The sequence below is a fragment of the Hipposideros armiger genome, unplaced genomic scaffold, assembly GCF_001890085.2.
Source record: "Hipposideros armiger isolate ML-2016 unplaced genomic scaffold, ASM189008v1 scaffold_252, whole genome shotgun sequence".
NCBI classification, from domain to species: domain Eukaryota; kingdom Metazoa; phylum Chordata; class Mammalia; order Chiroptera; family Hipposideridae; genus Hipposideros; species Hipposideros armiger.
Window position 1 is genome coordinate 51,702 of NW_017731602.1, and position 22,859 is coordinate 74,560.

The 22,859-nt window shown below is 35.6% G+C and overlaps 1 protein-coding gene across 1 annotated transcript in view; it reads left to right on the forward strand.

Annotated features, from left to right (window-relative positions):
• Nucleotides 1–5,475: 5,475 nt before the first annotated feature.
• The window catches only part of MCTP1 (multiple C2 and transmembrane domain containing 1), a 282,291-nt gene continuing 264,907 nt past the window's right edge, over nt 5,476–22,859 (forward strand). The window contains 4 exon segments of the mRNA XM_019655912.1: nt 5,476–5,509; nt 8,145–8,287; nt 15,297–15,376; nt 19,361–19,472. Of these exon segments, the coding sequence (XP_019511457.1) occupies nt 5,476–5,509; nt 8,145–8,287; nt 15,297–15,376; nt 19,361–19,472 (369 nt within the window).

Genomic DNA, 22,859 nt, shown 5'->3' on the forward strand with positions numbered 1-22,859 from the left:
CGACCGTCCAGAAGCCGGTGGCTGATCTGCCTTGCCCAGGAAGAGCGCAATGATGGTGCCAACTTGGGCCAGTGAAGCAACATCCTCCACAACTGGACTGAAGAACAAAAGGACAGCAACTTGTCTGTTCCCCTTCCCCCAATTCCCCAGCGCTGTTCCCATCCCCCAATTCCCCAATTAAAATCTTTAAAAAAAAATGAGGAAGGAATGAGAGAGCTTAAGGAAATGATTTTGACACATAAATATGGGACCTGTTTTGAAAATTTTATTCTATTTTTTAAATTTATTTTAGTTTTTTATTATTTCTTTTTTTTTTTAGCTGAGCCATCCTGCCACTTGTTGGCAGCTCAGTGGCAGCTCAGCTCAGGCCGGGCATCAAACCGCTGTTGCTCAGAGCTCAAACTCTTGAGCGAGCTCTTAACCAATTGAGGAAAATTTTTAAATTATTATTGAAAATTAATTTATATTAAGACAATCTGTTGCTGAGTATGCTTTGAACATCACTGTGTTTATAGGCCTCTTTGAAGTGTGAAGAACCTAATTATACAAAGTTACCTTCTCTGTTGCATTTGGGCCATAAAGATATTTGTAAAAAAAGATGGCTATCTCCAGGAAGATGGAGCTTAAATTTGAATTATTTTCTACTGGCCACATTACTATTTATATTCACTTCTCTTTTGTTGTTGTTGTTGTTGTCCTCTTTTTTCCTTCTATCTCTTCCTTCTCCTCTTGTCTGAATGTGGAGCGGAGGTCAGTGACTGCCCGACTTGAAAGCAGTCTTAAGACCAAAAAGAAAGCAGGCAACGCCATAGAATATAATGGAATTTATTATAGGGTAATTTACTTACAGGGATGTAGAGTCAGAGCAGACAGATGATCCCGGCAGTTCTGTGCAGATTATTCTCCTCTGCTAGATAGTTATTACAATAAATGTTTTATTGTATAGTTGAATTGCTAATGATTAAGGAGACAAAGGGACAAAATGTAATACAAGCCAGGAACCGTATCTCCTGGTGGTCTTGTGGTGGATAATTGCTTGCCACTGATGCTTGTACCAGTGTGATAAGTATCTCGGTTGTTACTCCTTTCTGGACGTTACTGACAGGAATCATTATGATTGTATCGTGTGGGCTTACAGAACACAGCTTATCATTAACTACAAGGCCTGTGAATGTTGGCTGGGGCAGCTAGGCCAGTCCAAGTTAAAGCAAGGAAAGAGATAGTGGGGGGCTTACAGAAATGGAGTCAGTTTGTTCACATCAACATCTGTACATCCACCTTCTCTTTCTTCTTCTTCTCCTTCGTGGAGACCGCGTTTCAATTTGGCATTGTTTTTGATTAGGAGTTAACATTATTGAATAATTATAGGTCTCCGAAATAGGAGTAGCTGTTTCCGTTTTATTACATACTAGGTTTGGAATATGATTAATTTAAACGTTTTAACCAGGAGGCTTATTTATTCTGAGAATGAACACCAAGAGACTCAGTCTTAGATGGCTATTTACATTTTAAATATCTTTAATGCTTTTTTAAAGGAAGAGATGCTGCCATCTTGTGTTCGCTGTGTTTATTGCTGCACAAAATGAGACCCATTCAGACAAAGTTTAGTTTAGTTCTATGTTGGACTTAAGTTATATTAAAGGCTAAATTGTCATGTAAAATGTTGAAGTGTCCTGAGATAGGTTAGATAGATATATAAGTGTCCTCATATATATATATATATATATATATGAATGACATAGGCATTTTATCCTTTACTATATGACAGAACATTATACAAACCATCTAATTCTACTTTTTTAAACCATTTGATCTTAGGGTACAGAAATAGACAATGAATAGTTCCTAGGTATAGAATACTCTAGAATTTTTTAAGCATAGGATTCACAATTATATATTAATATATAATTGATATAAGTTAATTGTTGATTATAATAGTGTTTAAAAATAAATTTTGAAGTTAATACTACCTGATAAAATGAATGTTGAAAGGTTGGTCTTGAATATGATATTAATAACAAAGTCTGAATTTTAATTTAGGGCTAACACTTTCTACTTTCTTCTCCCATATTTATTTGTCGTGTTTTCATTTCATTACCACCATGAGAAACGTTTTAATGAGGGTTATAGTTCAGCTAATAACAACAAAGCACCAGAAAATGCCTGAAAGCCACATGTGTGCAGTAGAAATACCTTAACTTGGAATAGCAGAACCACAGGCCATGCAATAATTTGATAAGTGTTAGTGCCATCTTGTGGTTAAGTGTAATATTGCAACAAACAGCACTGGCACGTGAATTTATTAATTTTTTGAATTTTTGAACCAACAAACTACATTTATTTTGTGTAATATATTCTTTAAAGATTAACCCCTTTATTAGTGGCTTTGATTTATTGGGGTTTTATTATAAAAAAATTTCTTCATTTCACCAGAAAATCTATTATAATAAAAGAACCTCTAAATCATGCGTAACTTTCTTATCTGTGAAATATAATAAGATAAAATTTCCCATAGAGAGATCAGGGATTATGAATATTGAAAGCAAAGTAGACCCCATGGTAAAAAAAAAAAAAAGCCTGGTAAATGCCACATGTCATATCCCTTTCTTCAAGTCATTCACTTATTTAAAGCCTATAGAAAATGAATCTATTTAATTTTGTTCTAAACCAGAATTTTCCAAATATGCTTGACCTCAGGACTCATTTTTTAAAAAGCAAATAATATCTGTTAATACCACCAGATAATACCTTGATGAAATAAATTTGGACAAACACTGTCAAGCATAGTGGATTAGAGAATTAGATACCAATCTTTTACTGACCCTAAATTAAAACAATGTCTCCAGTTCCCTAAGTTGGAATCACAAGTTGAAGGTCTTGAACTGCTAAGGACTCCAAGTCACTAAAGGTCTCCTAAATTAAGAACTTGAAAACAATTAGAAATCCCTTAAAGAAGCTGGACTATTAAAAATTATTAAATTTTAATAGTAGCACACAGAGGGCTCTAAGTGATGGTTGCAAAGAGAGAAATGTAGCAAATTTGAAACAAAGTGAGGCAAGTCAATGACTGACTCACTATTAGTGTGCACATGGATCTGTTTTTTCTGTACTTATGACTATGAAATTTGCTAACATATTTACCATATCTACTCCAGGTCATCCTGTGGCCAAAGCCACATGTTTATAAAATATTTTATTGTCATCATGTGTTTTCAGAGTCCCTAAAAACAGCTTCACTCTCTCATAGCAATTTCTGAGATCTTTTTTGCCTGTCATAGACTCAAAAATCTGTCCCTAATCTCTAACTTAACCCTTAGACCTACTCTTATTAGCTGGATTGTTATTTATTCAGGCCATTGGGTATTTACAGCCTCAAATGTCATCTTGGATATAACAGCAGTCATGAAAAGTGTTCTTGGAGGTGGGCTAGTGTAGCAATTAAGTTCAAGTCTCAGCATCCTAACTCTGACTTTGAGGAATTTACTTACTTGCTCAACTGTCAACTCACAGTAACACTAGAACTCATTCATGCGCTTGTTAGGTGGCATGGTGCATCTGATATAGAAAGTGTTCAATGAATGTCAAATGTGAGAGTGATCTAGGCTCCCTTTTGTAACTTAAGTTCTTCCATCAATACCTAGCTGACCAGCCAGAGGGATTCTAAGAGCCAGTCGTACCAAACTCTAATGGGATTTTGACAGTTAAACTATACAGTGGTTAGGGAAATGTTTCTGGGAGGGAGCAAGAAACAGATTCTGTCTCAAAAAAATTTACTTTTGAGTGTATAGCTTTCTGTGCTAAATTGCTAAAAGTTATGTCAGTGTATTTACATAACAGTCAAACAAAATAGAATGCAATACTAATATCAATAACTGTTTAGAAACACAAAGTCACATTTCTTGACATCACTTTTCATGTAAAAGCATTATTCATACATTTTTTAAACCAAAGAAATAGAGGATTGTTACACTCTGAAATGGTAAATGTTTTGTGATGATGCGTGACCCCGCCCCAGCAACCCCCCCTCTCCCTCCCAAAAGACACTAACTAGACTGATTTCCAGATTTGAGTTCTAGTCTGACCTGGGCAAGCCACTGAACCTTTCTGAGTCCTCTCATCTGTAGTCTGGAGACAATAGTAGACTCACAGAGACATAGGGTGATTAAACAAATAATAAGTGTGAGAGTTTTATAGACCAGAATAAGTTACTTGTCAATATTAGTATTATTTATAGTATCTCAATGATTATTCAACACCTTTACATAATAATTCTATGATGGTGTTTTAGAGCAAAAGAAGGAAAATATGGATCTGTTCAGGTTTCCTAAAAAAGCTGAGTAGAAGGAGCATTGCATTTGGATTCTGAAAGTCTATATTTGCCTTCCATACTATTTTTTTCTAGCTTACTTGTGATTTGGAGCAAGTCACATTGAATCTCCAATTGTTTCTCACCTGCAATATAGATTGATGACACTTGCTTTCACCCACTTCACAGAGTCTTCTGAGGATGTATTTAATAATACTCCATACACTGTAAACTCTATAGTCATTCATTTACTCATCCATTTAACAAATACTTATTGTGTGCCATGTCCTTGGGCAGGGCTAGTGGCCCTAATGGGACTCATAGCCAGTGAGAAAATTCACACAATCAACAGGTAGATGTACAACCTAACCTATAGGCAACTGAATACAAAGTAAATGCTAGGAGAAAATTACAAGGATATCTAATTCCATCTGGGAGGCTGCGAAAGGCATCCCTGCAAATTGTGTTTAAAGTGGGACCTGGAGGGTAATGAAGTGTCAGCCAGGCAACAGGAAAAGAGAAATGGGAGAAAGGGACTTTTCAAGCAGAGAGGCTAGCTAGAATATGCAAGGCCTGGAAGCAGGAAATCACTTCAGTAACAAGAGAGCTGGAACATAGTAAGGGCCCACAATTGAAGTTGGGGAAATGGCAAGTCCTATGGACCAAGTAACATATTTTGGATTTTGTTGTAGGTATAGTTGACAGCTGTTGAGAAGTGTTACACAAAGAAGGGGGAAGATTGAATTTGCTTTTTTAAGAGGCCAGTCTGGGAAAGGGACAACCATATGATTTCACTCATATGTGGAATATAAAACAGAAAGCAACAAAAGAACAAACAAAACAAATAAGCAAAGAAAAAACTCATTAACACAGCCAACAGTATGGTGGTGACCAGAGGGGAAGAAGGGTGGGGGGAAGTTGAAAAGGGTAAAGGGTGTCAAATATATGGTGACAAAAGGAGACTAAACTTTGGGTGGTGAACACACAATGCAATATACACATGATGTATTATAGAATTATACATCTGATACTTATATAATCTTATTAACCACTATCACCCAATAAATCTAATAAAAAGATAGATAGATAGATAGATAGATAGATAGATAGATACATAGATAGATAGATACATAGATAGATAGATAGTCTGGCTGCTTGATAGAGAATTAATGGAGGGGAACACAGAAGATGTAGAGAGTCCAGGTAGGAGGATATTGTTATAGTAGGAGAGCAGAGGAATCATGGTGGCTTAATCAGAGTGAGACAGAGAAGATAAAATCCAAGGGGTGTTTTAGAGGAAAATTAATTGGACTTGGTGGTGCACAGAATGGCGAAGGACATAATCAAGAATAATTTCCAGGTGTCTTGCTTGAGCAACAGTTACATAATGAAGCCATTAACTGGCCTGACAAACCTTGCAGGAGAAGCAGGCTTAGCAGGAGAGAGGATCAAGACTTAAGTTTTAGATATGTTAAAATTGGGATGTCTAGTGGATATCCAAGTGGAGACCATACAAGTTAGCAGGAAGAGAGGTCTACCATCTCCACCATTAAGTCATTAAGTCCTGCAGTCACTCACCAAATGTTTACTGAAGACAAAAAAATGTCTGATTCTGTACTAAGTGCTGAATTTAAAAGCAGTGACCAAAATGGCTTATTATGGAGCTTATTATGGTTTAGCAGATGGTAGTAGTAGTTACATATATAGTTGTATTTTCATAAATCAAAGGCAATAATTTGATCTGGGGCATGACTGGGAAAATACAAACGGGTACATGGCTTTTAATATCCCTCATATATGTGCTGTAACACTGAATCCCCAGGGTCCTCAGCTCTAGTTGGGAACCGCTGTGTTAAAAATAGCCATTTTAATGATTAAACATTTTGGTTGCACTGAGTCCCCTAAAGAATGCATAATAATAATAATTGGGCCGGCCAAGTGGCACGTTGGTTGAGAGCTGGCTTGGGACGCCAGAGGGCCCCGGTTCGGATCCCACATATGAGGACCAGTGACACTGCCCTCCACAGCTAAGATGCTGAACAACAGCTCAACCTGGAGCTGGGCTGCCGTGAGTTACTGGTGACGGCGTAGGCTGCAGCCCCTGCTGCAGTGGGTTGCCATGGGCTACCATGTGTAGCCAGCAGCCAGCGTGAGTGGCCAGCAGCCGCTGTGAGTGGCCGTCCAGAGGCCAGCGACTGATCTGCCTTGCCCAGGAAGAGCGCAATGATGGTGCCAACTTGGGCCAGTGAAGCAACATCCTCCACAACTAGACTGAAGAACAAAACGACAGCAACTTGTCTGTTCCCCTTCCCCCAATTCCCCAGCACTGTTCCCATCCCCCAATTCCCCAATAAAAATCTTTAAAAAAAAAAAGAATGCATAATGTAGCAGGTTACCATGCAATAGCCTGCATTTACATTTATAAATATTTTTTAAAGTTTGTATCATTATTATAAAATGAAATTGTCCAAATGGGATTTTCACAATGAAAAATTGGGATCATTATTTTATTATACTCATGTTTAAACTTACCAAAAAACAAGGTATTTCTTTGGGAAGTATGGAGAGTTTTGAGAGAACCCCCCAGTGATTAAATAAGAAAAGCCAAATCCTATAAGTCAATCCTTATATTTAGCATAGATAATTATTTGTCATTGAGGTGAGTAGAGCTTGAAGAGGGATTATAGACAGTGAGTTTATAGAGTTCAGCATCATAATTATAATGCCTAACATTCATATGGTACTTTAAATTTTCAGAGTCCCACTCATATTCTTTTTTAAATCATATAGACCACAGTTACCAACTATAGCTTCAGTTTGGACAAAACAGAAAAAAATAAACAAAATTTTATTATAAGGGAGTTGGACCTTACATGAAGAATTATTTCCTGAGGGTGAACGTTGTCATACACTGGAATGATTTACTTGGGGATGTCACCGATACACCTTTTCTAGGAATTCTTAATTACAGCATAGGCTCATTAAATCAAGAATGGACTCATTCATCAGTCAAAATGAGAAATAGTATAATATACATGTAAGTATGTAAAGGCCTTCCCTCTTGCGAGTGTAGTAGAAACAGCATAGGCATAGGAGTCAAACAACCTCTGTAGGAATCCTAACTCCATCTCTTGCTAGCTGTGTGTTCATGAGCAGCTTACTTGACTGATTTTCTTTATCATCTTTGGGGGCTTGGGAGGTGTTAAGGGCTAATATGAAGTATCCAGATTGTTTAATAAACATCCCCTTCTTCCTGGTGCATTCCTTGGAGACCTTCATACCTTCCTAACATTTTAAAATTGAAACTTCTGAGCAAGAGAATATGGGACCAAGAGTGAAATTGAAGCTCAATTTGAGACTCACCTTTTCTAAGCCCATTAGACTAGCATAAAATTAGTATAAAATTTTAACTTCATGTATACCTAAAACTGGTTAAATCAGCCAAGATTATGGATCAGCTTTTTTTTATAGTTGAGCAGATGATACCAAGAGAAACTCAGATTAATCTCTATCATTTATATGAATTACATTTAAATATGCAGCATGTAATAGAGTTTTATAAATACCAGGACAGGGTAACAGTGTTAAGTAAATAATAGTAATGAAGAAGAAGAAGAAGAGGAGGAGGAGGAGGAGGAGGAGGAGGAGAAGAAGAAGAAAATTTACTGTCATTTCAAAATATAAGGAAAAAGTTTGAAAAAACACTTATTCATTATTTTCTCATGTGATAAGCTTTAACTTTTATTCCTTGAAATATTTTGTGGTGTTTAGATGAGCTGTTCTTTTGCTTCCACAGAAAGGCATGATTAACACAGGTCAACCTGTATCTCTTTAACAGGTACAAGTGATCCATACGTGAAGTTTAAAATTGGAAGGAAAGAAGTTTTTAGAAGTAAAATAATATATAAGAACCTCAATCCTGTGTGGGAGGAAAAAGCTTGCATTCTTGTTGATCATCTTAGAGAGCCACTGTATGTAAAGGTAAGCCATTTTTTTGTTTGTTTGTTTTGTTTTTCCCTAATGCAATCTAACATAAAAAAATCAGTGTTTAGTGTTGTTTTATTATGCCTCTCTGTCTGACAAGATTTTCACCAGAGACATATTCTGCTATGCACAATTCTAATCTTCGATGTGATAACAAATGATATAGAGGAAGAGGGGGGCTAGTAGGAGCATGTTTCTTCAGGACAGCCCTGTTACTAGTCATTTAGAAGGATTATGAAGTCCATCACCTCCTGCTCTGTGCCGTTAACTGATTCAGTGCACTTTGGGAACATACAAAAACAAGTCTCCATATAACCTGTCAAGATGGAAAGCTTACACAGAACCCAGTCTTCCTATTTAAGAATTATATCCTGGGATTTACCAGTCCTAACTGCAAAGAAAATGCTTTACTTGGAAAACAAGAGGGGTAAAGATAATGGGGAAAATAGTCCTGTCTCTACTATACTACCAAAGATGAAAAAAAAAGAGTCTTTCCTCTCATTTGATGTAGTTTTTTTTTTGTTTGTTTTGTTTTTTTAAGAAGAAAAATAATTTAAGGAGTTACCACCCTAATTCCTTGTTTTTTAGTTTTTGGCTTTTTTTTCATACCTGACTTCCCTTTAATTCATATCTCCGAGTACATGAATTATTTTTAGCTACTATGTTCTGACTACCCAGTCAGTGACTAAACATTTTTTCTACTTTTACTACAACATCACACACCCCGTCCTTTCCTCTGAATTGTCGAAACTGGCACATGAGCCCCAAATCTGATATTACTCTTTCAACAATCTCTGGGCATTCCCCTTCTCCTCAACTCTTTATTCATATTGCTTCCAGTTGTTTTTCTGCTCTACAGAAAGGAAAAAGTAGCTAAGATTTTATTAAAATCATAGCATGATAGTTTATTTGGTTGATGAAAAGAGAATTTCCTAAGTATAGTGTTGATAAGTTTCTAGAGTTTGTTATGGGAAGAATAGACCCATATTTACCTAAGGAATAGTCTCAGGTGGACACTGGCTAAAGGAAATCAATTAAATAGAATTAGTGAGCAGTCTCTTAATATATAACATGTTGATGGCATAACGATTATTAATGTGAGAGCATTCATACCCAACCCTCCTTTCACCAAAGGGAAGACCTTCATGGTCGGAGATGTGTCTCCCCTGCTCCTCACTCTAGAGAGAAAGGAATACTTATATGAGAAAAAAGAAAATACCTTTATAATAAAGAACCGAGATAGGGGATGAAAAAAGGAATTGAAAAAGACAAGTGGGGTGTCTTTTATTTTTAGGGAGGCTTAGACGAGATAAGTTAGAGCAGTTGCAGTCATGAAGAAAATGTGTAAGAAAGGAAAGCAGATGTTAATAAGGATAGCACTAGGCTATTTGGATCTCATTTAATGTCCCTTAAGAGAAAAATCAGGGAAGGAAAAGGATTTACTTTTATTTACTTTTGCTGTGGATCTATATCTTTAATGGGACATTACTCTGTGACAGAATCATGTGGGTCACCAGTCTTATTAGGGTTACAAGTGAACTTCCCAAAATTACAGTAGGTATTGGCTGCATTCTTTTGCTATTTGCTTGTGTTTAAGGATAGTATTCATCTATGTAAAAATCCAAATATCAAAATGTATATTTCAAAAGGAATATCTTAATAGGCTTAAAAACAAAAATATGAAGTTCACAGGGAAAAAATAATGGAAAAAAATTTTGGTTTGAGAGAGCAAGAACAAATACACACAGATGGTGCCAAAAAAAATGTATACACATTTTAAGAAAGGAAAAAACTGTATTAAAATTGTAATACTCAATATATACCTATAACAAAATATGAATACAAGTCATGTATATACCTTTTTTTGGCACTCCTGTTATATACTTATCCAGTAAATGGAGAGATGGTGAACTAGGTGCAGGCCAAAAGGCTTGGGTAATGACACACTATGAGCAAAGAAGCTAGGAGAGAGAATCCAAGGTTGGTTTTTGTTTGTTTATCACTTTGCGTTTTCAGTGCACAGAATAAAGTAGCCACAACCTCACCTCTACTATACAGAAAATACACAGTGAATTGTAAAATATTTGTCATTATTTTACATTTCTACATAAGAAAAATGATTAAGTTAAATAGAAATCACTCCGGTCTCTCAAATACTAATACAAGCACAAAATTACAACATTTTATTCTTATGTATTACTTTATACTTTTTAATATGCTTTGATATTTTTCTTTTGATTTTCATTTTCTGTTAATTGCATAGGACTTCTTTTTGAGAAAAATCTCTAATTTTAGCATAACTTTTCCATTTTTTTGTGTTACCTGCTTTTTGCCTAACTTTGGACACATGCATACCTAAATAAAATACAATGGTAGAAGTTATATTTTAAGTTGCCAGGATTTTATGAAAATTGCATCTTTTTCATTGTCTCTACACAACCCTGTGTGATTGACTGACTTGATTTTAATATAATGCCCACATTTTCCATTATCTTGCCTGAAAGATTTCTTAGTGAAACATAATATGAAAATGTATCAATGAAGTATATGGTTAAAGAATATTAAGTGTACTACCTCCCAATTTCTAGTTAAAGGAAAAAGAGGTCCACGTATACCTTGTTATCTGACTTCTATCAGTATCAAGTTTACCGAGGGAAACACAACTCAGTTCTGAGCCAAGTTTATAAAATCACATTAAAGTGGCAGCGCTTGTACCATTTCTAGTAAAAACAGGTTTTTTTCTTTTTAAAAAAACCTGTAACTGTCATTTTTAAATACTCTATACAAAATAAATATGAATACACTTTCCAATTGGTTGGAATTTATATAGCTTTTAATTTTAATGAAAGAATATTCCTTCAATTCTAAATGACTTCACAGTAAGGGCAGGAGGTGAAAACTTGTCTGGAGGAATGGGCTTGAAAAAATATTGATAATAAGGTAGCAGTAGAAGGGGGAAATTAAAATGCAGTACTTTTAACTGTGACAGGAACCACTGGAGCTCGTTCTGTATCCTCAGTGATGCCCCGGCACACATCTTAAATAATCAGATAAAGCCAGCATCCATTTCCACTAAGCTGAATTGAAATGCTCCATTGTCATTTCACTGATACTGTTATCCGAGGTACACAGTGAACTCCCAGAGTTACAGTGGAAGAGATGGAAGTAATATAAAGGGGAAATGTTTGTGTAAATTGTTGCTTGTTTGGCCTACTCAGGAGCTAGAAATCTGGCTATTAAATTGGAGTACTCTTCTAAATAATAGAAATATTTTGATAACTGGGAAAACACTTCAGTTAGGGGCCATGTTACTGGCTTAAGATGTAAAATTTGCAAGGTACTTTAAGTTTGGTTCAAGTTAAAGACCACATTACTGTCCTATCTAAAATCATTCCTTGGTAGGTTTTAAGGGCCCTAAGAGAATGTCTTGTACCAGTGATCCTCAACCCTGGCTGTACATCAGAATTATCCAGAAAGTTTAAAAGAATCAAAATTTCCAAATATCTCCCTTAAAGATTCTGATTCAGGACCTCTGAGGCAGAGTCCACAGTTCTGTGTTTTCAAAACACAGTAGTTTCTTCTGATGCACTGTGTAAGTAGAAAGTCACTTTTCTAAACATTTAAATGGAAACAACTGAAGAGTTGGAATGGAAATATGTTTACAGCCATAAACCATAGAGCACCCCTCAAAAATTATTCCAAAGTTAGTATTATCTTACACGTTTTTTCTTGCATAGTTCAAAAACACTTCCTAAATACATGAATCTCTTATAATCTGGGATTTAGGGGCAAGTAACATAAACTTTTTAAATTTTGGACTACTTATCTCAAAAGTGGAAACAATACCTTGCTTACTGAGTTGTGTAAGAATTAAATTTAAAACTCTGGGCCAGCCGAGTGGCGCGATGGTTAAGAACTCGCTTGGGATGCCAGAGGGCCCCGGTTCGGATCCCACATATGAGGGCCAGTGACACTGCCCTCTACAGCTAAGATGCTGAACAACGGCTCAACCTGGAGCTGGGCTGCTGTGAGTCGCCGGCGACGGCGTGGGCTGCAGCCCCTGTGGCAGTGAGTTGCCATGGGCTACCATGTGTAGCCAGCAGCCAGCGTGAGCGGCCAGCAGCCGCAGTGAGCGGCCGTCCAGAAGCCGGCGACTGGTGACTGATCTGCCTCACCCGGGAAGAGCGCAATGATGGTGCCAACTTGGGCCAGTGAAGCAACATCCTCCACAACTAGACTGAAGAACAAAACGACAGCAACTTGTCTGTCCCCTTTCCCCCAATTCCCCAGCACTGTTCCCATCCCCCAATTCCCCAATAAAAAAATAAAAAAATAAAAATAAAACTCTATGTAATGTATTTAACCCTGCACCTAATGTATAGTAAACATAGAATAAACAATAATCAGTGTTAACTGTGCTTGCAGTGGGAATTACCTTTTTTTTTATCTCTTTTCTATGCTCTATGTTACTGAAGCTCTACTTAGAGCAATGTTCCCTCTGGCAAATAGTTTATAAAGCTTGGAATCAAGTAGCATAGCAAATAATTCCATTAAAGAATAGATTTTGATATTCCCATTCTTGCTCATGTTTATCTTTGCTGTTCAATAGGAATTGAGAACTAAAATAAACATCAGCATTGGGACAGTAGGGAAGACTCTTGTTATGAGAGTAGAGACAGTTTCAATGTTGAATCACTCAGTTGGGTTGTCTACATTAATCAATTCACTGGGTTCACAGCTGTCCACTCCACATGTATGGATGTACCCCAGGTGTTCTCATTGATTAAATGTCACTATAGTCTGCCCAAGAATTTTAAGACTTGGGGTAATACAATTAGAAGAGATTGCACAAGAGAAATTTCTCTAATTTTTGGTATAAATTTTCTGTTGCAAAATACACTACTGCAGGCACTTGGAAATACTGAGGTGTCAGTTACATAAAATGTGCAGTATGTTTATGTGATATGTCGCTGAGTGGATGACTAAAGCTCAGAAGTGTCATTGATCAAGGAGAATATTTATTGCAAGAGTGCTGCACTTTCTACAACAAATGTACTCCTGAAAGGTTGTATGTAAATCAAATGACTGTAAACTGAATAATTTAAAAGGCATTAGGGGAACTTATTACTTAAATAAATCCCTTTGTGGCTCCTCAAAGTTAAGAATCCCTTTGTAATGCAAAGTACTTATCTTTTTGTTTTAATATTGATTTTTTGCATGTAAAGTTTGTTTAAATTGAAGTACATCTGTATTAGAGGAAAAACAGTAACTGATTCAGGGCTGCTGTACATACTGTTCCCTCTGCTTCAAGCTTTCTAATTGTTGTGCCAAGAATTGAGTGAAGGAGTTCCTGGCTATGGATTCTCTCAGCCTGATGGACTCACACATCCTGGAGAGTCAGTGGCTTGGCTTGTTCATTCAAGAGCAGCCTAACCTGTTTATGCTTATTTACTCCAATGTGCAATACAAAGATTTCCTATTGGAAAAGATCAAGAAACACAGCTCTAAACTTCAGCTAGTAGCATTTTTTTCTATCATAAATGCTTTCTCTGATCTCCACTATTATTTTTTTCTTTGCAGACCCAGTTCTTTTCTTTACAAAACTTATTAAAATGTGTAATTACATATCATCTATGCATTTCCTTGTTTAACATCTGCCTACCTCACTATACTGTAGACATTGACAATGTCATTTTTGCTCACCACTGTGTACTCATAATGCCTAGCACATTGTCTGGCACATGGTAAGTACTTAGTCAATATTGGCTGAAGGAATGAATAAGAAAATTAATAAATGGATGCAAGTTAGCTGACTTTCATGTACTTAGAGTTGGGTTTTTGTTTTGTTTTGTTTTAAGAAATGGCCCTAACTGATCTAGCTCTGAGCTATTTCTCCAACCTTCTTCCAACTTTCCTTCTCCACCTCTCCATCTTTCTCAATCTTCTTCAACCACACTGGCTCCTTGATGATCCCTGAACAGGCTAATTGCTGGCTGCAAACTCTAAATTGGAGTGCTCTTTCTATACTAACATGGCTTAATGCTTCTCATCACTGAGGTCTCTGTACAAACATACTTCCTTGGAGATAGGACTCCCTACCTGAAATAGTAGCTCCCAACATGCCCTCTTATACTTTAGTCTCCATAACTCTCATCACTGAACTGTATGCATCCGTTTGTTTATTGACTCTCTCAGTTCCTAAATGTAGGGTCCAAGAGGTCAGGGACATTATCTATCTTATTCACTGTAGTATGAATAAGAACCGTGAAGGGCACGGAGAAGATACTGGATACACTGCTTTGATACAAAGAGGAAATGCATTATTTCCTTTCTTTTCTTTGCTTTTCTTTTTTTCTTCTTTCTGTGTCATTGTTGTTACTCACATTAATATTATTCCCAAATCATAGTTTATAACAATAAAAATTTAACCTTAATATAACTTTACAAAGTACCTTTATCATAATATCTCAAATTTCACTTATTTATAGGTTTCAACACATTGTTCTATAATATTATAAAATTTGTTTTCAATGACCTGAGAAACATGAATAAATTGGAATCATATTCTCATCACCGTATAGCCCTGTGTGGGAAACGTATTTGTTGAATTCTATAAAAACTCACTTTGCCCCCCAGTAATGTTAATGGCCCTTCTATAATAGGTGGAAACTATTCTGAGCCTGTGTTTCCCACATTTTTTATGATTTACTGTATTTTGTTTGATTTTTTTAAGTTCTTTAAAAATTCATCTTTTTTAAGTTCTGTTTGGTATAAATAATTAATTTTAAGGAGAAAATTAAACATAATTTCCTTTGAGTGTTTTGTGAGACCCTAGTATTACACAAAAACAGATTTTAAATCCTAAAACAACAACAAAAAAATCAACAGACAACTATTCAACAGAAATTTCATTGTTTTGGAATGATTATATTTTGTAATAAAGGCATTTTCATTTAAAGCTTATTTTGGAATTGTTTATGATAATGTCATCTTTTTGGCTTCTTAGGTATTTGACTATGATTTTGGACTACAGGATGACTTTATGGGCTCAGCCTTTCTGGATCTCACACAGTTGGAGTTAAACAAGTAGGTTTTGAATTATTGTAATATCACTATACCTTGTTATAAAGCTGGGTCAGTAAAATAGAAAACATCAACCCATCTGTGTTCTAGTTGCTGTTCTGTCATGTGTGGTTGTGAGTCTTCATGCTATCCAGGCTTCCTGAAATACCTCTTTCTCATCTACCCAATGGAAATAATAGCATCTTCCCTGACTATCTCATTGGACAACAGCTGTTCAACAGAAAAATTCTTGGGTGCCTGCTCTGTCCCCCAACACATTGCTAAGCACCAGGAACTTAGAAATAAAAGACACATTTGTTGCTATCACATTGCTTGTATGGTTGCAGTGGGGCATAAAGAAAATTATGTCTGTTAGTCATAATTATTAATTTAAGAATTATACTACCAAATTGGAAATACAGTATGTGCACTGTGCTCCAAAACCAGCAACTCAGTTATCACCCAAGCCTAAGTAGAATCTAGTTTTGCCATCACTAGTGATCTTAGGTTACCAAGGAATGCCTCTAAATTGGAGGCAGATTAGTTATATTTGCTCAGTTATATTAATTCACCATTGCTTGATTAGTTGTAAAGTTATATTATTATTACTAACAATCATTTTTTGCACCTAATTATGGGCTTACATTTTTAAAAATGCATTTCATTCAGATCAAAAAACACAGAGACTGAAAGTAAAGGGATGAAAAAAGATATTTCATGAAAATAGAATGGAAAAAAAAGAAGCTGGGGAACAATACTTACACCAGACAAAACAGACTTTAAAACAAAGGCTATAACAGGAGACAAAAAAGGACCCATCAATTCCACTTCTGGTATTTATCATAAGAAATCCAAAACACTAATTTGAAAACACATATGCATCTACATGCTCACTGCAGCATTATTTACAATAGCCACGACATAGAGGCAACTTGGGTGCCCCTGAATGATGAATGGATGAAGAAGAGGTGGTACATATATACAATGTACTATTACTCAGCCATAGAAAAGAATGAAATCTTGCTACCTGCAAAACATGGATGGACCTATATAGTACAGGGAATATAGTCAGTAGTGTCATGATGGTTGTGCGTGGTGTCAAATGGGTGCTGGATTTGTCGGGGTGATCACTTCATGAATTGTGTGGATGCTTGATCACTATGTTGTACACCTGAAAGTAGTGTAGTGTTGTATGTTAGCTGTGATTGAAAAATAAAAAATATATATTAAAGAAAGAAATATCAGTCATTAGCTTATTTTTTATTTTTTATTATATTTATTGAGGTGACAATGGTTAGCAAAATTACATAGGTTTCAAGTGTACAATTTTGCAATACATCATCTGTATATCATATCACACTGTGTGTATGACCAACACAGTGTAAATATCCCATTCTAACCAATACAGTTCTCTTGATACAGCTTATAATTATCTAAATACAACCAAGACTTAACAATACAGCACACTGCTGACTTACATAAGCTCCTCAAATAAAAGTTTTTACTGTAGAAACTAATAAATTATTTTTGGATAATACTTTTAAATCTTTAGAAGCAATCACTAATGTCAGTTCCTCCTTACTGGTTAGACATTCATTTTAGAAAAATTATTCTGGTTTTGAAGATGGACTGAAAACTAGAATGACTAGTGGCAGGTCACCCTGTGAGAAAGCAGATACAATATTCTCTCCAAGAGGGACAGAGCCAGTAACAAGGTGAATGGGGGGTGGAGGGAGCTATATCTGAAAATAAACATTTTCAAAATCAAGAGCAACTTTTCCAAGGAAACACCGTGGATCTAGTATGGATTATTTTTAAACAATATGAAATGGCTCCTAGTATTCACTAATTCAGTTTCTAAATGATCATAAATCATGCTGTTATTACAATAATCTGGAATCAGCAAAGCTTCTTTGATAAATTCAAGAAGCTACCATAGGACAATGGCTTGAAGCATGGTAGATGAAGCAGTTTAAATCAGTCTGACTGCTTTTCCAAGGTCTTTTTAGCTTGAACATATAGATGCAGATATAGATATAGATATGTACGTATAGAAAGAGAAGAAGCAACAGAGAAGAGAGAACGCTAAAGGTAAAATGTTAACAATTGGAGAATTGGAGTTTAGTGTAGGTTCATTGATTGTAACAAATGCACCACTCTGGTGTGGGATGTTGATAGAGGAGGATGTGCGTGTGTAGGGGGATGAGGATCATATGGGGACCCTCATTACTTACCACTCAACTTTCTGTGAACCTACAACTGCTGTAAAAATTAGTCTATTTAAACTTTTTTTAAAATGCATTTCAATACTATAAGAGATTAATACTACAGAAGACAAAAATGGTTTAAAAAGAGTCAAGCAGTGCTGGAATAGGTTGCAAAGGAAGCTGTGAAATCTTTGATGGTTTTAAGAAGGAATTCCTGTCTGTTTTACTTGTAGATGATCAGGCTTCATCAAGTGACAGGAATAATGGAAAGCAAGAAAGCAGAGTAATGGGCCAGATCACTACTCTGTATTTCCATAAAGTAGATGAGTAGAGAAATGTAAATAGTAGAACCTCCTTGTGTGTAATAGTCAGCTAAGTAACAGCTTATTGGTCTTCCAGTGGACATTTTGGCCTCAACTGGACAAAAACCTTTTCTGTACTTCCTACATGTCCCTTATTGCAACCTAAAGCTAAGCAGAGACTTTACCTAAGGATAAAACATTTCATAATTCAAGTTTAGTGCCAAACTTTTCATAGTCCCTTAGGTTTATGGAGGGCACAGACCCCTATTTGTTCAATATTAATTAAAATATGGAAAAAATATATCACCTGTGCATTGTCAGTTGAATGTGTATTTTGCTTATTTTCTAAAAGTGATTGTAGGTAATATTGAGAAACTCATAATCTTTTCCTCAGAGCTGCTTATCTAATTCTAAAGTCTTCCAAGTATTGATCAACTCTTCTATGTATTGATTTGCTTGTGTTTCTGAATCTAAAAATTGTTCAGGCCTAGGTTTAAACAACCAAAAAATTGTTTTGAATATTGGAATGTCTTTTAAATAATTATACATTGTTTTTAAAGTATGTCTATAACATATATAAGCAAATTATATTTTTTATTTTCCTCTTTTCCCCACTCTTTACTTTATATCATACTCCTGATTTTTTTTTAAAAGTCCTAAAGAACTAAAAGGAAGATGGGGGTCAGTAAGAGGCCCTTCTTAGTTGTTGGACTCAAATTTATAGAATATAGCTGGCATTATTTCTGTGTGTCTTTCGATAGGTGATTGGATAAACAAGATATGGTACATATATATATATATATATACAATGGAATATTATTCAGCTATAAGAAGAGATGAAATACTATCATTATGACAACATGGATGGATCTTGAGATTATCATGTTAAGCAAAATAAGTCAGAAAGTTGAGGACAATATGACTTTACTCAAATGTGGGATATAAAACTGAAAGCAACAAGCAAACAAGACAAACGAACAAAGAAACAAAAACTCATAGACAGACAACAGTTTAGTGGTTACCAGAGGGTAAGGGGGAGGGGAGTGGTAGACGAGGGTAAATGGGGTCAAATATATGGTGATGGAAGGAGAACTGATTCTGGGTGGAGAATGCAATATATAGATGATGTATTATAGAATTGTACACTTGAAACCTATATAATTTTACTAACCAACGTTAGTCCAATGAATTTAATGAAAATAAATTTTAAAAAAGGAAATCCTAGAGAAGGGACTTGTAGTTTTCTCAGTACTGTTGTAATTTCTTGGCCTTTCCAGCAACTCCATGGCCTTTCTTATCTCATGAAGAACTAAAACTTATGTAGTGAATCCAAGCATACCCATTTGGTCCACAGCTTATTGGATAATTTAATGCATTCACAATATTTTAATAACAAAAATTGTAGCAGGAATGTAAAGAAAGACAAAATTGTTGATATCAATTATATTTTGGCTTACTCTTGGAATTACTGTTAAAAATCATAATATTTTATATCGCAGGCCCACGGATGTGACTCTGCCATTGAAAGATCCCCATTATCCTGACCATGACCTTGGAATCATTTTGCTCTCAGTTGTCCTCACCCCTAAGGAAGGAGAACACAGGGATGTGGTAAGTCCCCTCCCCCCATCACAGCCTCGTAAGGCTGCTTTCTTACTCTTAAATGTTCATTCAAACATGGTTTGAATGCTGCAAGCCTTCCCTACAACCAGAGATAATAATAAGAGAAGCGGTGTATGAAAATTTGGCCTGTGCTTTGTTTCTGTGAGTGTCCCAGGTAGCACTAGTCCCCGAGTATGGTATCTTTTGAACTCAGATTTCCTGTCTATGCTCCAGATCAGAACCTCTTGTTGTAAATAAGGGACACATTTGCCTCTTTTATTATAATTTTATTTCCAATTTCAGACATGTTATATTGCAGATGAATGGTAGTATTCCTTCAGGAATGCGTTTATTAGTGAATTGACTATCTGGAATTCTACTCTGAGGTATCCAGACCTTACCATTTTGAGTATATTGTCAGATGTACCGTAACAAAGAGAATTAAGTGAAATTATAACAGAGTTTCTGCTTTCTGGTATTTGTTTGCTGAATGATAAGTGAGTACTTTTCATCTTTTTGATGGGCTGCCATATCGGTGTTACCCATTTTCTAGTACTGGCTCTCTGTACTTCCTTGCACACCATGCTGCTATGAGAAACTAAAAAGGGCTACAGAGGAACCAAGTACTCCAGCACTGTTGCAGAGACATTAAAAAATACCAGGCATGACCCACCTCGGTATGCTGGCCAGTGCACTTTCTGCCACAATTTACCAGAGATTATTTGTCAGACGCAGTGTGCTTTCATGTCTCACTAGTTCTGACTTTAACACATTTTAGGAGTGGACATAACTATTTAGGCAACTTCATATATTCTATTTCAGCAGTATGCGTACTGCTGTCTTAAAATAATGCGTATATATTGTCGGCTCAAAAGGTATTATTGACGTTTTTCTTTAGATTGTAGACAAGAACAGTGAATTCCAACTTCAAATTTAGCAGTGTTTTAAAATCATTGAAAAATTCACCCTTTTCAATAAGTATTTTTCTCTAATGTTTTAAAAAAATTAAGCGCTGAGCACCCATGTTCATATGTAATATTTAAGTATGGTTTAAGTGTCTATAACTTCATTCGGTGAGGAAGAAATTTCTGTTTTCCAACAAGTACTACCAAATAATACTTACTGTGAGAACTTAGCATGGTGGAAGAATATATGTACGTGTGCATATGCACAGGCCCATGTGTGCAGATGGAAGATTGGGTGCGGAATTTTTTTTTTTTCACAGAGAATATTTAATAATGAAAGCTCATCATTTTAAGTCACCAATTCAGGATACATTATTTTGTGAAGCACAAGCCAAGTATATCCTCGATGTCTAATCCATACATAGGAACTAGTTATGAATGTTCTTTACTGTTTTATTTAAATAATCCTAGTCCTCAACAAGAACCTACTGTAAGCCAGGTCTTGTGCTAGACCCTGAACATATAACAGAATTTATATCCAGTGGAGAACTCAGAAATCAAATAACCACTGAAGGAAATGTATAATGACAACTGTTTTAAGTGACATGAAAGAAAGGTACATGTTGCTGTAAGAGCAAATATAGGAGAATTTGTTCTAGTCCAGGGGACAGGGATTCCCTAAGGAAGTCAAATGGGAGCTGAGCTCAGAAATGTGAATAGAAGTTAATAAGGCAAAAACCAGGAAGAGAAAAGGTAATCCAAGCAGAGTAAACAGCACATGCAAAGGCCCTGTGGCCAGAGAAACCATACTGCATTTCGTTTTTCTTTTCTTTTTTTATTTGTTTATTGTTTCTAGTAGCTTTGTGGTGGAGTCTTTAAGGTTTTCTATATATAGCATCATCTCATCTGCAAAACGTGACAATTTAACTTCTTCATTTCCTATTTGGATGCCTTTTATTCCTTTCTCTTGCCTGATTGCTTTGGCTAGGACTTTGAATACTATATTGAAAAGCAGTGGTGATAGGGGACAGTTCTGTTGTATTCCTGAATATAGAGCAAAGGGCTTCAGTTTTTCACCATTAATTATAAAATTAGCTGAAGGTTTGTTATATGTGGTCTTTATTATGTTAAGGTATTTTCCTTCTATACCCATTTTATTATGTGTTTTAATCATAAATGGGTGTTGTATGTTGTCAAATGCTTTTTCTGCATCTGTTGATATAATCATATGATTTTTGTCCTTTATTTTGTTTATGTGGTGTATCATGTTGATCGATTTGCATATGTTGAACCATCCTTGTGCCCCAGGGATGAACCCCCTTGGTCATGATGTATACTTTTTTTAGTGCATTGTTGCATTTGATTTGCTAGAATTTTGTTTAGGATTTTTGCATCTGTATTCATTAGAGATATTGGTCTGTAATTTTCTTTTTGTGTGTTATCCTTACCAGGTTTTGGTATCAGGGTAATGTTGGCCTCATAAAATAAGTTAGGGAGTAATGTCTCTTCAATTTTTTGGAAGAGTTTGAGTAGGACAAGTATTAGATACTCTTTGAATGTTTGGTAGAATTCACTCGTAAAGCCATCTGGTCCTGGACTTAGGCTTTTGGGAAGGTTTCTGATCACTGATTCAATTTCCTTACTGTTGATTGATTGGTCTATTTAGATTTTCCAGTTCTTCATGATTCAGCCTAGGAAGGCTATATGTTTCTAAGAACTTGTCCATTTCTTCTAGGTTATTGAATTTGGTGGCATATAGCCGTTCATTGTATTCTTGGATAATCCTTTGCATTTCCGTGGCATCCGTGGTAACTTCCCCTCATTCATTTCTGATTTTGTTTATTTGTGTCTTTTCTTTTTTTAGCTTAGTGAGTCTAGCCAATGGTTTGTCAATTTTATTAATCTTTTCAAAGAACCAGCTCTTTTTTACATTAATGTTTTCTATTGTCTTTTTGTTCTCTATTTCATTTAGTTCTGCTATGATTTTTTATTATTTCCTTCCTTCTGCTGACTTTGAGTTTCATTTGTTCTTTTTTTTCTAGTTCTTTAAGGTGTAACATGAGGTTATTTATCTGAGATTTTTCTTGTTTCTTGAGATAGGCCTGTAATGATATAAATTTCCCTCTTAAAACTGTTTTTGCTGCATCCCAAAAATTTTGGTAGGATGTATTTTCATTCTCATTTTTTCTATCTGTCTTTTGATCTCTCCTCTTATTTCTTCTTTGACCCAGTTGTTCTTTAAAAGTATGTTGTTTAATCTCCACATATCTGTGTTTTTTTCTGCTTTCTTTTTGCAGCTGATATTCAATTTCAAAGCCTTGCAATCAGAGAATATGCTTAGTATGATTTCAACCTTCTTAAATTTGCTGAGGCCAGTTTTATATCCCAATATATGGTCTATCCTTGAGAATGTTCCATGTACACTAGAACAGTATGTATAGTCTGATGTTCTAGGATGAAGTGCTCTGTAAATGTCAATTATGTCCATTTC